This window comes from Lemur catta, chromosome 12 (genome assembly GCF_020740605.2).
Source record: "Lemur catta isolate mLemCat1 chromosome 12, mLemCat1.pri, whole genome shotgun sequence".
Lineage (NCBI taxonomy): Eukaryota > Metazoa > Chordata > Mammalia > Primates > Lemuridae > Lemur > Lemur catta.
In genome coordinates, this window is record NC_059139.1 from 7,283,053 (window position 1) to 7,301,410 (window position 18,358).

Below are 18,358 nucleotides of genomic sequence, written 5' to 3' on the forward strand. Positions count from 1 at the left end.
TCTGTAGCGCAAGAACAACCCTCTTTGCCTGAACTGGTGTTTAAGGAGAGCTGAGACTCTCCATTCCCTTTCTTATTTCTGAGAAACTGGTTCAAAGGTCAAGCCTAATGGAATGCTTCAGAAGTTTTATTTTCCTTTGCAGGCTTAATGAAAGGCTCAGAGCTTGACCCAGTAAATTTTAGATTATGAAGCACTCTCAGTTGCTAAAGGAATTTCCATGGTTTTTCTCTCTACAATAATCATATATAGACCAAAATACAGTGCCTTGATATTGCATTAAACCAACACACATACACATGCATGCATATATACATATCCTTCATTTCCTGTGACCCTAAAGCTGTTACTTTTTTTCTTTTGGATTGAGTTATCATCATGGGCATTAATACACAACTGATTAAAACACATACAATTATTAAAGCATACAAATTTTGATATGCAATTATGAAACATAAAACCTAATTTTGTTGAAAATGTATCTTTGAATGAGTGTGTTTTTAAAAATTAGTTTATGTATCCATGGATGTATGCTACTTATTGCTAGAATGGGACAAGTTGGTATCAATCCATTTCTATCTTTGCTTTTTATAGATGCAAGAATTGACAAACTTAGTTCATGTAAATATGCAGTGAGGTTCTGGAGGAGTGAGAGGCTGGCCTTTATCTGTGAAGAGGCTGGAGAGAAACTGTGAAAGGATGTGGAGAGGAGATTCGGGGAAGAGCAGATAGACACTGGGAAGATGAGCATCTTGAAACTGATCGCCAGCACCCCTCCCCACCTCAGCCTGGAAACTGCTGGGCTAGAAGTTAAGGGGTCCAAATCCTATCTAAACCCCTGAGGCACCCTGAGGACAGCGTGGGCATCACTGCTGCCTCCTGGGTGTGTCTGGCTCCCCCTCTCCTCCCACACAGGGGCTCTGATGAGCTGTGTGCACCCCCACCAATCCCTTGCTCCCTGACAGCTCAGCCCCAGAGAAAGGGTGCCAAACTCCATAGCAGTGTGTGACAGATGTTAAGCCCTTTTGTACTGAGGCAGAAGGAAAAGGGTTGGGCAACACTGACCTTCAGATCAGAGCTTCTTAAACTTTAATGAAACGAATCACCATTGCGGGTTCATGTTTCTGATCAGTTGGTGAGGAGGGGGTGCAGGGAGGTAGGGGCTAGGATTCTGCATTTCTAACAACGAGAAATGTCCCCCAAGCTGCAAAGGGACATGGAGGCGTCACCTGGGATGCACTTTGGCTGCAGTGAACGGTCGTGCATCTGTCCGCGTGCTGGTGAGGTGTGCATGGCTGAATGCTCCCAGGAGCATCCACCTGTTCGTTAAGGAGCTCACACAATGCACCATCCCAGTTGCTGATGACTGACAACATAGCACGACATCCCCCTCTATGTCCACCGTCCATGTTGAGGCATCTCGGGCTAGAGGGGGATGCTACCAGCTGAAGTTAATCAGAGCAGATTGGACGTGGCTATTCCACTGGATCCGATGGAAGTACAGCTTTCAGCAGGGGTAAGCAATTATGGGACCATTAGTCCAGGTCCCCTCAGCGAGCTCAGAAAGGCTCGGTAGGAGAAAAAAAAGGGTCATTCGGGGTATCAGCAGGGGATAAGGAAGGGGAAAGAACTGTTCTAAACTTCTGAAAAGCAAGCTGAATTTTTTGACTTTTTAAAGGGAATAGACAATATGGGAAAATTTTAAAAAAGTAAATTATGTCTTTAAACATCTATACTGTACCATTTTGAAAAGTGAGTTTAAATTTCATTGATCACATTATCAACTATATTAAACACCTGGGTTTTCACATTCAGACTTTTGATCAAATAAGAGAAAATTTTAGGACTACAACAAATGATCCTAGTGCCTTATTACACCATTAATATTACAATATAATTACAGGCACATTTACAGGATCAAACAGGAGTAAATACCTTAATGTCATAGCTTGATTTCTAACATCATCTGCAATAAGCTAGATGTGGCAGTTAAGACATTTGTCTGACTGCAGAATGAGTGATTCAGACTTTAGTGTGCACAGACATCATCTTGGGCTCTTGCTGAAATGCAGATTCTAACATGAGGCTTGGTCTGGGATTCTCCAAGTCTAACCAGCCCCAGGTCTCAGGACCTCACTGTGCACAGCAAGGATACAGAGAAGTGCTACCAAGTTTACGTTTCACTCATTCTAGTGTTTGTAATTTTTTGAGTACAGTATGAATACTTATTTCAGTGACCTTAAAACTGAAGGAACGAAATAGAAAAGACAGTGATTCTTATTCTGTAGAAACCATTTCATTCCCACAGGAGTCCAATTTATCAAAGCACTAATGATTTATTATATTAGGTTGATTTATTCATATTTAATGATTTATATGGAAGACTAGTAAATCTGCCCTTTTTTTCAATCTCATTTTCTATAACCTACACAACCTTTTCAAATTTAGAGCAGACAAATGTATATATGTTGACTTTCACATTAAACTTCAAACACTATACAAAATTTATCTTCAGAAAAGGTACATCTATATGAACAAAATGTCCAGCCAATCTGCCACCCTCTGGGCCTTCTCGGGTGGCTGTCACACTCCCAACAGCCCCCTTTTGAGGACACAAATATATAGATTAGTGCAGAAAGCCACCACGATTCCCACTGACCCAAAGGCAGCTCTGCCAGGGGCTGGCAGGTGAGGCGGCCTCATGAGTGAGCTCCGCCCAGCACGTTTCATCCTAGACACCCGCTCATGGCTCCAAACACAGCCTCTTGGGTTAGTTTGCTAGGGCTGCTGTAACAAAATACTACCAATTAGGTGCTTAAACAACAGAAATTTATTTTCTCATAGTTCTGGAGGCTGGAAGTCCAAGATCAAAGTGCCAGCAGGTTTTGTTTCCCCTAAAGCATCTCTCCTTGGCCTACAGGTGACCAAATCCTCACCGTCCTCGCAAGGTCTTTCTGTGCAAGCACATCCCTGGTGTCCTTTCCACCTCTGTTGGATTAGGGCCCAGGCTAAGAGCCTCATCTTAACTTAATCACCTCTTTAAAGATCTTACCTCCAAATACAGTCACATTATGAGGTACTTGGGGTTGAGACTTCAACATACAGATTTGGGGGACAGAATTCAGCCCCTAACACCTCTCCAGTTAAGTCTGAATTCAAGGCGCTGCAGAGTAACACACACTGGAGAGAGATGCAGAGAGGACGAGGACAGAAGCCCTGGCAGTCAGAGCTCTGAGACAAGACTGAGAGGAGGAGGAGGCGGTGAGAGGGAGGCAGGGAGGTGGCAGGGCCAGGGGCAGAGTGGCCGAGACCCCACACCGCCAGGCTCTGCAACGGGCCCAGCAAATGCTCCATTCTCAGTGCCATGCTCAGAGTTCCTGCCACAGCCCCAAAGCCGCTTTGGTGTCCAGGACTGTGATCTGGTTTTCAATGAGACCCGTCTGGCTGAGACTGCTGAAACAGTTTCCTGTCTCTTTCATACCACTGTGAACCTTACAACAAGCTCCTATTGACTGAGATAACCAGAGTGAATTTTCATTCCTTGTAATTGTAAGTGCTTATTGCAATGAATGAGCTAGTGTAGAGTGTTACATACAGGCGCTTCTGTAGCTAGCATGGCCCTGAATGATACGCACATCACATGTGGATGTACCTAAGGGTCCGGTCGTACGTTGCCTATTTTGCCTTCATTTTTATTAAATTCACAGTGTAGGATAACCACACAGAAACTCCCTCCCTTTCTAAAAATGAAAATTTCTAGGTATCAAGGGTTCAAAATCACTTATGCAGAGCAGATCCGGCCTGGTGTGTGTGCACCAGATCCAGCCTGGTGTGTGTGTCCGTGCACACACACTGCTTAGCTGACACACACAGTGTTTGTGTTCCTAGTGGCCACTTTTATCATATTAGCAACATGGTCTACTAGTTTCAAGCTGATTTATGGTAACTTTAAATGTGTTAATGTTTCAGTCATCTTCAAAACAAAGGATAGCAAATACATTGCAAGGCACCCTGCAGAAACATTTCCATTTATCCAAAAAAGCCCATGCTTTATGTTTTCTTCTTTAATGTCAGAAGTACTTTTATTGCAGCATAGATGTTAATTGCCACTTTTCTTAGTGAGTTCTTTTCTAATATAACAGAGCCTGCTTTGAAATATAGCAGGCTCCTTTGTCAGGAGGAGATAGGAACAGGAGTACTGTTGGTTCCTGGAAGAAAGGGGATGCTTTTTTTCTGTCTTCTTTGTTTGCATTGGTTGAAAGCTTTCTGAGTTAGAGCCTGTGAGGTATGAGTGAATGCCTTCCCCTTCAGTGTGCGGGGAAATTAACCCCAGTAGAAGTCATGAAATAGAACTTTGACTCTGCAAGTAAAAGGCACAGTAGGAATGCCTGAGGTTTACTATATAGAATTATGTGGTAGCTGGCATAATCAGTTACTAAGGGTAATTTTTAATAAAATATTGCAGTTAGCTTTTATTTAAATTTGATCTATTTTTCAGTTTAGATAATTTTAAACATGACTATTTCCTATTTATTTTCTAGTTGATATTCCCATCTCACCTCCCCTACACAAAAGTTTTCAGGGTCCAGAACAGTGCCTGTCTATTTCTAAAACTACTTTAGAGGAGGGGGTGCAGAGAGATTGGTCCATGGGTGAAAACTGCAGATAGGAAGAATAAATTCTGGTGTCCTATTGCACAGTAGGGTGACTACAGTTAACAGTTTTGTACTGTACAGTTCAAAATAACTAGAAGAGAAGATTTGGAATGTTCTCACCACAAAGGACTGAGATGAAGGATAGGCTAATTACTCTGATTTGATCATTATGCAACGTATACATGTATTGAAACATCACCCTGCACCCCATAAATATATGCAATTATGTGTCAATTAAAAATAAAATTTTTAAAAAGCGACTTTTATATTCATTATTCTGAGTTGTCTAGTTAACATATTGGGGAATATATTATTATAGTATTAATAGGTTATTATAATATTAATAATGTTATTTTTATTTGATCTTGAGAAAATGTGGGCAAGAGATTAAAAAACTTACATGTTTGGTAGGTAATAAATGAGATAGGACACCATGTATGTTTCTCCTTAAAGGTGGGCTTTAGAGCTTCCTGCAAAGTCATGGAGGTGATCTTCCAAAAGGAGTCCTGCCAAGATCCACCTGGCCTTCCATTCATCCTTCTCTCATGCCTCTATATAGCTGGGGTTTCCGTCTGTAAGAAGCAGTGCCTGGCCAGCCTATAGCTGGCTCTCTTTTCTTTTTATTGTAGTAAAATACACATAACATAAAATTCACCATTTTAACCATTTTATCTCCAGAACTTTTATCATTCCAAACTGAAATTCTGTATCTGTTAAACACTAACTTCTCATTCCCCTCTCCCCACAGCCCCTGGCAACTACTAGTCTACTTTCTGTCCCACTGGTGACACAGGCCACTGTGTGGGAGGGGATGACACACACCAAGGAGATGGGTCATTGAGGGCCATCTTGGAGGCTTGCTACCACACACTGTATGACTGTTAACTCTACACAGAATGCTAAGTATTGGAAGAGTTTCCAGAAATGATTAAAATTTTGAATATTATTGCCACTTTGAAGAACTTTGAGGATACTTCTTTCATCTCACTCATCAATGCACATTAGTACATAAATCCCACTGAATTTCCCACTGGATGTTGTCTTCTCTTACTTTTCCTTTCTCTTCTTACCCTTCCTGCTTCTCCTCCTCCTTCTTGTCTTCTTGATAGAATTAAGTGGCTGCTAAGGCACACTTGGTTCAGCAATCCAGTGAAAGTAGTTGAACATGATCTTCAGTAGATGAAAGAATTAAGTTACAAGGTTTGCCAAGCTATAATGTATCATGAGCAATGGAATTTCCATTTAATATGTATTTTTTTCTTACTATAAAATGCTAATTTTCTATCAAGGTCAGTACCTTTAAATTAATGAGCACTATTAGCTGCAAAACATCTCAAGAAGCAATGGAAATTAATTTCCATTAGTTAAACACTGACAGTCAACTAAACCCTGTCTTGTAAGACAATAAGTGTTTTAAATGCTCCATTTTTGTCCTCATTTAAATATTGAAAGTCAGATGGTGAAGAAAAGGGAGTTATGACATCAACCCAAATACCAACCTGGTTTGTACATGAAATGACCAAAGGGGATTTCAGATTTTCACTTGTGGTAGAACAAACAAGGAGGGTTTTGAGGATGGATTAACTGAGATATGTTACCAATGAAATAGGTTTTCTATAGTAGCATATATCAAAGAATAAGGGTGGGAAGTTCTTTTAGTTGGGAACTGGCCAAACTCTCTAAAAAGCATAGAGTACCTTCCAAAGGGCATGGTTTCAAAAGGTTGAACATAGATAAGTGGATATCTATTAAATACATAAACATACAGCTAGAAGTTTTCAAAAATTTTATAGTTATTGTGACTGGTTCATATTTCTGTAAGAAAAACAACTTTTGTGTTTGTTTAAGTTTATGAATTTATATTTTTAGTTTTTAACACTCTATGAACAACAATAAATAGATTAGAAGGAAAATCAATACTTTGTTATTATATGTCCTCTGTAGCATTAATAACCATGTGCTTATGCAAGTTGTTCAGATCTTATCTCCGGATAAATATGTGCAGGGTCAATAAACAGATTATGTGTCTATATCAATATATGTCTATATATGTATATGTCCATGTACATACATACACACATAATAACTATCTGTTACCTATATGCTACATGGATATTTGTATATGTACATACACAGTTTATCTACACATATAATCATGTACACATACATACACACATAGCATACACACATATATACATGTATATCTATATACATACACTCCTAATCTATATGTCTCATATATGTGTCATAGATACATAGACATTTTTCTATATATATGCCACTTTCTTTGATAAAATCAAGTCCAGGACTATCAAGATTATCCCTGGAAGAAGACAGTCTGAGAGGAACGACTGACTAAATAAGCAAATTCTATCTCCTGAAATTTCTTGGTGTCCCTTTTTGCTGATGAGGGCTTCAACTTGTAGGAACCAACCTTGGGTAGCAGGGGGTGCTTTCCATCATTTTTATATTTTTTATAATCTCATACAAGACTGCGATGAGGGTTACAGGGCTCTGTCCTGTGGCCAGCTCTAGCCACCCCTTGATAAAATCTCTCCAAGGACCTATATGTTTGACTTTCCAATTTCCAAGGGACATGGAGCAGTGGTTATGCTAGTTGTACTAGACAACAAAATTTGGATCCAGAATATATTTCTGTGGTATCAAATAATGGAATCACTTCACAAAAAGGGAATGTAAAGTCCCTCATTTAAGGTAAAAAAAAAAATTAAAGGTAAAGATAATTGAGTTGCAGAAGTCACATGTAAAAGTCATATGGCATTTTGTTAGATTCTAAACTAAGAATGGGATCACTATTCATAGTAATTAGAAACATAAGATTAGAAGTCAGGCAGATTTGGGTTCAGTTTCTAGCTCTCTGAGCCTCAGTTTTCCCATATGTAAAACAGGCCTTACAAAAACTCATGGTATAGGGATTCAGGAGGATTAAATTAAATAATGAACATAAAAGGTTTAACACTAAGCACAGAACACATTACTTAATTAATTTTAACTATCCTCATTATCATTGACACTGGTAGTAGCAATATTGCCATCTGACTGTCAAGAAAATCCACAGTGAACCCAGGTTAGCTCAAGGTAACACTTGTTCTCTTTCCACACTTGCTGCTGACGTGTGAGACAGAATTGGGAGGGAGAATGGCCACCACAGGCCAGAAATGACAGCTCATGGAACAACTGCCGCTAGCCTTGATCTAGGAACATAAGTACTAGACTGTGGTGAGAGGTACAGTAACTGTCTGAAGGCCACCCTTTGAAGAATGTATAGGCATATTCTCATGTAATTTCAAAGGTCAGAAACAAGATGAGGGAATGAGCTTACCAGAGATGAAGATTATTGTATCAATATAAATTACTGTATACAGTTTGAATTATTCAAAGAAAAAAATGGTTCAAGAGATGGTGAGTGGCCCATGGCTAGAAGTATTCAAACAGAGGTGGAATGGCTACGTGTAGGGCTCGCTATTAGCCTAATTGACAAATGACCTCAAAGTGCTCTTCAAACTCTGAGAATCTTTAAATTGTGAATCCTGTATTTCTCCCCTCTGACATTTCCACAGGTAAAGAAATGATTATTGAGCATTTGAAGTTAAAAGCAAACTCCCCAGAAATTCATCACCCAAGAGAACTGGACTATGAAAAAAATATACATGTGGTTTATTGCAAACACTTCAACCATGTTACTTAAGTTACATAATAAGTTACTTAATACTGTTGAAATTTTAATCTAAGATTTTAAAAACAGTCTTCAATCTTCACCTTTTTAAAAGCACTTTTATCGCACATTTTGTTTTCTGAGCATTCAATTCACTATGTAAGTGTGTGTGTGTGCGTGTGTGTGAGCGTGCCTGCCTGCCTATGAGCAAGTAAACAATGAAAAACCAGTATTTGGAAAGCATTTTTACTCAGGGAGGTTTAACTAATGATAAAATATTTATATATAATATTCATTAATGAGATCTATTAATAATATTAACATCTTCTTTTGAAAAATTTCTATTCATGTCATTTGCCCACTTTTTGATAGGATTGCTTGATTTTTTCTTGCTGATTTTCCTGAGTTCTAAATAGATTCTTGTTATCAGTCTTTTATCTGATGTGTAGTATGAGAAAATTTTTTCCCATTCTGTAGGCTGTCTGTTTATTTTCGTGACTGTTTCTTTGGCTGTGCAGAAGCCGAAGGGGACGGGTGTATGCTTACATGATGAGTGCGTTGCGCACCGTCTGGGGAATGGTCATGCTTGAAGGTGCTGACTCGGGGAGGTGGGGGGGGAGGGGATGGAGATATGACTACATGGTGAGTGCCAGGCACACTGTCTGGAGAATGGATACCCTTGAGGCTCTGACTCAGGGGGATGGGCGGGACATGGACAATGTATACAACCTGAGCTTTTGTACCCCCATGAAGAGCTGAAATAAAAAATAATAATAATAATAATAATATTAATAGTATAATGTCCAACAATAAAATAACTCTTGGTAGTATCTCCAAATAGCAGATAAAATATAGTAGAAATGTACAAATAATTCCTCAAAGTGCATATTTTTATATTATTGGTCAAATATTGTAGCTTGAAAAAAAACAACTCCATGGAATATGGGTTTGATAGAGCCAACTGAAAATGCAGTTGCTAATGTGGGTCCAATATGAGCATTAAAAATGTGCCATTCTACGTATTTCTCTGTTATGCTGAATAACAGAAAAGATGATAGAGTTTTATTGCAAATCACGTTTAGCACGTTTGAAAAATTGCTCTTGAGATAGTGTACATTCAGGATTACAATAGCCTAAAAAGGTATTAATCAAACATGATTAAAACATGCTATCACTGTTACCATTTACACATTGAATTATAGCAGTAAAATGTCTTAGTCACAACTTCTCTTATTTTATAGACAAGAACATTTATAGTACACCCAGATATATCAGTCTTGCCTTATTTTTTCTAGTTATTTCATCAATTAAGTTTCAGAAAATCAAAATGCTATTATGACTTATCACTACCAACACCACTGACACATCTTCATATAATTTAAGATGTATACTTGACTTACATGTTTGAAAACAACAGTATATAGAACTCAATATTTGGTGTAGCACCGAAAAATATGTTGGAGACGGTAACAATCCTTAAGAGATTCATATTTAAACTTTTTAGCAAATGTGGCTATAAAGTGAATTTTATATGTCTAAAAAACCATTTTCCTAGTGATTGCTGATTTTAAAAAGGAAATTGGATTTTACCATCTCTTTGAATAAAAGATTTTTTGTGTTTTGTTTATTGGAGTACATGATGACCAGTTAAAAGTGAAAAGACCAAAGTTTTGCCACAATCCATATGACTAAGCTACTACCATCAACAAGAAAAATCCAACCCTGTAGAACGAATCCTTTTGCAACCTATGGCTTAGAGTAACAGAAAGCTAACAGGAATTCTCTGGTTTCAAGTCTAATGCTTGAATTGGGGCTATCATGACTTCAAATTCTTATTTTAAAATGCAGTGTTTGCTTGAAAACTTCTCATTAAATGATAATAACACTATTTAATACAGAAAATATATTGTTCTGCAATAAGAAGAAGGATGGAGATATCAGAAAAGAAAGGAAAAGAAATGAAAAATACAACAAAGACCAAACATCCAACAAGCAATTATCAGGGATGCTAGCACTGCCTAGATAATTTGTGTTTTCTTCTCAATCCTACACATAGATATCCAGTATTACCATTCATCCTCTGAAAAAAAAATCATAAAAGATATAAATATACTCTTTCCTTTTTTTCTTTTTGTAAAGAAATAAAAATGTACATGGCAACATATGCCCCAGTGTGGATTCAACATGTGCTAAAAATAAAGATGCTAGCCTCTGTACCCACCCGGTCACAATGTGATCTTCAAGTCTTTTAACATTCTGATTCTCCACTTATTTAAGGCACTTAAGTTCTTCTCACAAAGGAGAATTACATCACAGAGACAAGTAAACAGACTTTGAAGACTGTAATGTGCTATGAACATATGTTTGTAATGGCAAAGGGGCTTACATGGTCTGGTGTTTCATGACAAAAATTTAGTAAATTCTCTCAAGTATTTGTATGTATATTTCAGAAGCTTAAAAGAAGTCAAAAGACTGAAAAAGTTTATAGCATAAACCATACTGCAAAAATAAATAATTGTATTATAAGCCCTAGAAGTTAAACACACTAGTCTAGCAATATTCATCTAGGAAGAATCAAAACTTATTATTTGAAGGAAAATGCAAAAATATTTTCTTAAAAGAAGTAATACATTTTGAACTTGAATTTCAAATTTGGCATGTCTTTCCATTTAATGGGAACACTTTGAACATATTCCTTTATTTTAAGAAAACCCTATAAGAAAGGCATTATTGTTTTTTACACTCCATATATTTCACATGATGCCAGGTAATTAGTCTCTTTTATATCAAGCCAAAACAATCCAGTTCTGGTTCAAAATTGGTTTTGTTTATTTTTTTCTGTAGGTCTGAGCTTAGAATAATGGTATGAATTTTTCAGAATTAACACATATTAATGGCCAAAGCCTAGTATTCTTGAATATAGTGAACTTGTAATTCATATAATACTGATTTGCATATAAATTTAACACATACAAAACATTAGTGGCCGATATTCTGTTTTCCTTCTAACATTTCTTATCAGTGTTTTGTTCTTTTGGTTTATATTGGGCACTCAATAAATATAAGTGACATAATCCATAACTTGAAAAAACGTAAGAGCCATGACAATATACTGAGAGAAGGAAAAAGGCTATAAAAGTGACAGTAACATAAAATGGAAAGGATATGCTATTTAGTAAAATAAAATGCATTTAATACACAGTATAAAATACAGAGGCTAGGCTGAAGCTACAGAAACATAAATTCGGTTTCTTATTAAGCCAAATTTCCTTAATATGAAAATTTAAAACCTTTCCATCAGAGATAAAATGTTTATTCTCAAACATACAATGTTGAATACAAGCAATGCCAATTCCATTGTCTATGTTTCTATTTTAGCATTTCTTAAGAGTTTACTATTATTCTATTTCTATGCATTTTCAGTAGCATGTCAAGAAAAATCATTTAAGAATAGAGTGTGTTGAGGTGTTTTCTGAAGAATATTCTAGCCATACATACCAAGAATACTTAAGGATTTGGGGCAGATTTCAGGACCAAGATTATAAAGACTGCTGTTGAGATTGAAAACCTAGATAACCAGGATACAGTGCATTGTAAATGTAAGTATACTTCTGATTTTTAGTATTTGACAGTAAACACTTATTACAATTCACTTTTACAGTAGAGGTTATACTAAACGCAATATTTAATGTGGAACCTCCAAACAGGTTTGAATTGTGCTAAAGTAGCTATCTCAGAAATACTGTAAAATGATCCTATTTTGCCTTTTATGTTTGTAGAAGCGATTTCTTTTTGCAAAAGAATCTATGTAACCTTCTCAATGCAATACACAGGAACTTGTGTGCTCTATCAGTGAAAATTCCTTGGGAGGAATTTTGAGTACCCTACCAACATCAAGCCACCTGCCCTTCCAGAAATCTCACATTTATCTGCAGAATTCACAGATGCAGATATATATTTATGGGACTCTTTCAGCATAAATCCAATGGCTATGAGTCAAACGTCATTTAACTCTACGGGGACTCAAGCCCAACCTCAGAAGCAGAATCACTAAATCCCTTGCCACTGTTGGAATAAAGAAAGTGAAAAAGAAACACACCTCAGTAACAATTTCTTTAACACATTATCTTTAAGTTTTTATCATTCCCCAGACAACTTAATCCTAGTATTTGTTTTCAGATATAGAGAAATGAAAGAAATATGGAACGTCTAAATTTTCAATTTTAGTATAACTTTGTAGGTGTACTCCTTTACGATCTGATAACAGAAATACACATGGTGAAAAAGCACGATTCCAGTGAGACAATAAAATACGCAGACCATGATATTTGAAGTCAAATGATACCATCTTCAATCCGCAGTTTCCACTGCACTAAAGAGGGCTCGGACAGTCTCTCCTACATCCTACCGAATAGCTGAACCTCAAGCACTTGCAGATACTCTCTCTGATCAAAAGATCATCTTTAATTTTTGGTGTTGAACCAAAGAAGATACTGGACACTCATCGTAAATACCCATCCTCCAAATGGAACAAAACAGTACAAAACCCAAGGAAAGCCAATTCTCTCATACTCAGCCAGTGACATGAATGCAACGTGATGTTAAAAAAATAAATAAATAAATAAATAAATAACAAATTCCTAAGGAGGTTACGAGACCTCCTTAGACATCATAGGGAAAAGAAAAAGGTTTTTACCCACCTGGGATCTTTCTGAATACTATCAATGGACGGGGACCTGGCCAAGGTGCCTTCGGGCGGGAGAGCAGGGCCGGATTTGCTGTATGGAGACTCAACAGAGGGACAATACTGCAGCTGTCGGTAGGGGTCCGCGTAATTGGAGGCTGGGCCGGCGGCGTAGCTGGCCCTCTGGAAGGTGGCCGCGGCGGCATTCTGCGGGCCATGCTGGCTGCCTGTGCGCTGCAAGGGGACGGAGTCGACACCGGGGGAAGATGGGGCTAGGACAGGAAAGTAGGGACAAAGCAAAAAGTTGAGGACCTGCTCACAGAATTGGTTAACCAGGGCTAGGCAGGGGGAGGGGGGTGAGGGGGAATTACACACAAAAAATAGGGGTTTGAAAGAATAAAAAAAATTAATCCATCATATTTGAAGCAATATAGTCAATGTTATCCAGTAAAATGGCAGTTAGCTTGCTATTTCCAAAATAAACCTTTGAGGTGTGGGGTGGGGGGAAATGCACGCATGTATGATCCTTAGCAACGTCCAAGAGAAGGTGTGTTCATCTGAAATATAAACTCTGTGTAAAAGTAAAACCCAGAAGTATATAGGGAATATTTTGTAAGCGGGCATGGAAAGTTAGTTCCTTATTGTTCAAGTTGAAAAAATTCAAAATGTGTTCAGGTGAGGTTGCATTAACTTTATTAAGAATGTAAAACAAATTTAGTAATGTAGTTAATTTTCCTGAATAGAAGAAAATAAGGAAAGGTGTGAGGGAGTGCGTGCGTGGGGGTGGGGTGGGGTTCATACTTCCATAATTAGTGCCAGAACATTCAATGCAGGCCTGTTTTAGTTTCTGTACAGTAACTCCCAAAAGATTTTTACATGCCTCTTTTTCAAGTAAAGTTGTCATAGGAGCAAACAATCTTGGTGAAGGGAGGAGAAGGCAAAAACCAGCCCAACTGCAAGGCAGACAAAATAAGGAGCTGACTTTGCTTTTCCAAAAGTATTTGCATCTTTTCAATGTGTCTAAATTGTTTTGAAAAGATTTTACACCAGTTACTAAAATCAGTTTGACTATTTTCAAACTGTATTTCAATTTTTTTGTTTCCTTCCTGGATTCTTTTTAGATCATTTCATGTCATTATTTTTATCCAGTTCTCAAAACATATTTGACATCTAAGGTTTGGTTGATGTATAGAATAAAAATAGCATCTTTCATATCAATAGAATATGACCAGTTATTAATTACTCCCACTGTCAGCCATGGTCAATAGCAGACAGGGCCCACTTGCTTTCTGGTACTATATATCAGAATATACCCATATATAGCCAATGTCTAGACGCGACCATTTATATCACGAGTGTTCTATATGAATTAAGTTTCAAACATAAATCAGGCTCTACCACTCTGACTCTCTGAGCATTTCTTAGTGGACAATGATAGGACTTAATTGACATGATGGGACATATGCCAAATCAAACACAAAAGAAATTATGCCAGATTGAGAAAATAATTGTTAAAAGAGGTTATGGAAATTGTGTCAAAATGACAAAAAGTTGCAAAGTGAGCCAGAGGAATACATTCTAATACTGAGGACTGTTAATTAAGAGCTCATGGCTTCTCTTTCCAATGAACTTTCAATACTTCATTTTATAATAACCAAAATCAGGTAAGTAGGTTCTGGGACACAATGAAAATTAGAAACATATTTAAGAAAAACTTTCTAAACAAAAGCTGTATATATTTCCAGAGGAGCAGTATTTTGAAATAAAGAGGGTTGTCTCATGTGTTAAGTCTCAAAACAATCAGATTAGACTAATAAGCATTAATTGCACAATAAAACTATCTGCTTTATGTCTTTATGGAAGTTCTTGAGGATTTATATTTCCTCCAAAAATAACTAGTATGCCTAATTAAAATTGACATTTTAAAATTTATAAACAATATGCTTTATATTATGGTGCAAGGGGTTTAACATTTAGGCAGGGTGTAAACTTGCTCTTGGAAGAACAAGTATACAGGAGTAAACACAATTTCATTTTCTACCATAGTCATGACAAGCTAGCCAGAAAATCAAGGGCAAAAGGAGAAAACTAAGTATATCTGCCATTTTCACAGAGGTGCAATTTTGTTTTCCATTCAGGAAATAAAAATATCAACATTTAATCTTGCTGAAAATGGTTTTCAGAAAAGAGCTCTTTTTCTATACAAAATTATTCACTATTAATACATTCGATACAATGATTAACAGGAAAGATGGACAAAGTGGCAGAGATCAGGAAATAATACTGAAGTTTAGAGAAACATTTTTGTTAAAAACAAATAGGGTAAGGGGAACGATGTGACCACCCACATGAAAAACTCTCAAGGGACCATAAATTAAATGAATATAACAAGAGAGGAAGAATTTAAGAAAAACACTGCCAAGTAGCAGACAAAAAATTGTGAATAATATAAAGGGAGTTGGTTCAAAATGTGAAAATAAGGTGCGAAATTCAATTAATTAAGCAGAAACAGGAAGGTGATATCTCAGTATAAGGAGGAAAAAAAGGTTGAGGAAAGTTTATGAATGCTATTTGTATTTTATTTTGGTCTTTTTCAGGGAAATAGGGGTCACATTCAGAGCCTGGCTTCTGAGTTAGAGAACTGGGTTCCTGTCCTGGCTTTTTGGTCAGTTCTTGGCATTGGACAAGTTAACTGAGCTCTCCAAGTTCCTGTTTCAGTGTTATTGAAGAGAACGAAATGGGATCATTGTTTGATTTAAATGCAGGGAAAGCATGAAATACCTAATACAAAAACAATTTTAAACAAATGAGCTGCTATTATTATTATTACCATTAGCAGTGTTGAAATCAACTGATATTAGACAAGGGGTCTGTACAAATGGCATCGCAGCAAAAGGTCCTTGCTACTGGGTGTCAGACTATATCTCCTTCTGGGTGCTGGGTGGTGTTTTAAGTTCTTTATTTGTATGAACTCATGTTTCCCCCAACCACACTGTAAGAGAGTAAACATGTCATTCTCACTTTACAGATAAGAAACTGAGGCACAGAGAGACTGAGTAACTTGCCAGAGATCTACTGATACTGGTAAAAAAGAAATTCAAGCCCTTGCAGTTGGTTTCTAGAAGTTATGCTTACAACCACCATGGATAAGGCACCAAGTTTAAAACTTCAAAGATGCCTATTTTACTGAAATACCTAGTATGGTGAGAAAACTTGGAAAAATGATGAGAGGCCTAAAATTAAGGAAAATGTGTACTAAAGGTACAGAGAAGAGATGGGTTCATAATAGGAAGTAACAAACAATATTACATTGAAAAAGTTATTAGAAATTGGTATATTAACTAATTTATATTATTTCTCATTAAACTGAATTTACTGAGATCTGTAGAAAAAAAGTAGAGAAAAAACTATGTCAAAAATATCTAACTTTGTTCATTTCTAGGAAAATCAAAGACTAGCAATACATATAATTATTTTTATTTTAAAGTGTTTTGAGTTTTAGTCAGTGATATCACTATTATGAAAAAGGAGGTAGGGATACGAAATCTCAGACAGGTCAACAACTTTAAGGATGATCATATTAAAAAAAATCACAACCACATCCCTACTTTTGGCCTTGGTGAACAGCCCTTCAGAATTATCAATCCTGAATCCTTGGGTTTACACTTCTTTTAGGTCACAATAAATAAGATAGATGATGAGAACTTCAAAATATAACATTGGAATTCACATTGCCACTGCTATATTAAAATAAATTGGACTAATCAAGACAATGAAAATAATGTAAAATATCAGTACAGAGAGAAAAAAACACTAGAGAAAAGTTTATATAAATATACACAAGAAAACGTGTGAGAATCTAAGAGATCGCAGATCAACCACCAGTAATGTAATAATGTAATGCCTAAGACTTTTTGAAGCATATATAAAATAGCCTCATGAGATCATTGTTTACTTTAAATGCATGACAGGCGTTAAATAACTAATATGCAGAGAATATTAAATCAATGAGCTATTACTGTTATTACCATTCACAATGCTGAAATCAACTGATATCAGAAAAGGGGATTGTATTTATGGCGTCAGAGTGAAGCACCATAAGGATTCAGGGCTCACGTCTCCCTTTTTGCCTTGACTATTCAGACTACAATGTGATGTATGCAAATCATGGCTCTCCATTAATATGGGTCCGTGAATATTGGCCATAATATTAAAAAACTTTCCTTTAATGCAACTTTTCCCTTAACTTCTGTCCTGTTGAACAGTTTTTTCTTATTTGAGTTTTAGAGCTCAGTTGACCAAATCGTCGTCCTTGTAGGATTACTCCATCCAATTGAGGCTACTCATGGCAAACATTTGAAGGGGAAGGTGCTTCATCAGCTCTGTAAACACACTCCTCTCTCGTCTCACCTGCTCTGCAAACAGCCCCTTCTCTCTTCAATAAGCTCTTAGAACTCAATGAACTGTACCACTGGTCTCTTTGGGAGATTTAACAAGTAGCCTCTTCAGCAGCTGACTTGATACTTCAACAGACACCTACGCTGTTGATAAAATTATCTGTTTGTTTTCTGTAGAGCTATACAAACAAAGGGCTAGTTTATAAAGGAAAAATGAAGACATGTTCTATGTGTTATATTTGTTTGAAAGAGGGGAAGAGCCATCCTTTTCAAGGAAAGGAAACATTCTGCTTTATGATAGGTGATTATGTGTATTATTTACCTGCAACAGAAAAAAGGAGAACAGAATAAAATATAAGAATCTGGGCAAATAGTAAGAAACTTGGGGTGGGGGTGGATATAAAGTAGACTTCAACAAAGAGGAAGAAAAAAAGATTAGTTTTGTTTTTGTATTATGTATCTTTTCTTTTATATATATGTACACAGATAAATATGAAAACATAAAATGTATTTACACGTTATATAGATAAATACAAAATAAGCATATAATAAGGTAAGAATGCCCCCTCTGCAAGCTCAGAAAATAAGAATGGAAGAGGTGACAATGGGTCCAAGAACATGATCTATACCTTCTTAAAGAGAGGTCAACTCCATTATTTTAGGGATTAGGAATCTTTAGCACCCAATCCCGCATATTCCCAACAGTATCATAAAGAACTGCACCATAAATGTGTTCCAATAATCCACACTCGGCACAGGCTGATCCACGCTAACCTCAGTGGAAAAATATGCAAGGGCAAATTTAACATAATCTTTTAACTTCATATAGTATTATCTTTGTGGGGAGAGGCATTTAATGCATGATTATTAGTAGTAATGGAATCATTGTTATTGAAGTCGATGTTGTTTTCACTGCCTTTATTGGAAAAGAAGGCATTGAACACATCAG

The 18,358-nt window shown here is 36.8% G+C and overlaps 1 protein-coding gene across 3 annotated transcripts in view; it reads right to left on the reverse strand.

Moving 5' to 3' along the window:
• CTNND2 (catenin delta 2) overlaps window positions 1–18,358 on the reverse strand; it is an 818,722-nt gene that overhangs the window by 295,575 nt on the left and 504,789 nt on the right. For all 3 annotated transcript variants that reach the window (XM_045566311.1, XM_045566312.1, XM_045566310.1), the window contains one exon: window positions 13,029–13,284. In XM_045566311.1, coding sequence (XP_045422267.1) covers window positions 13,029–13,284 — 256 coding nt within the window. The remainder of the gene's footprint in view (window positions 1–13,028; window positions 13,285–18,358) is intronic.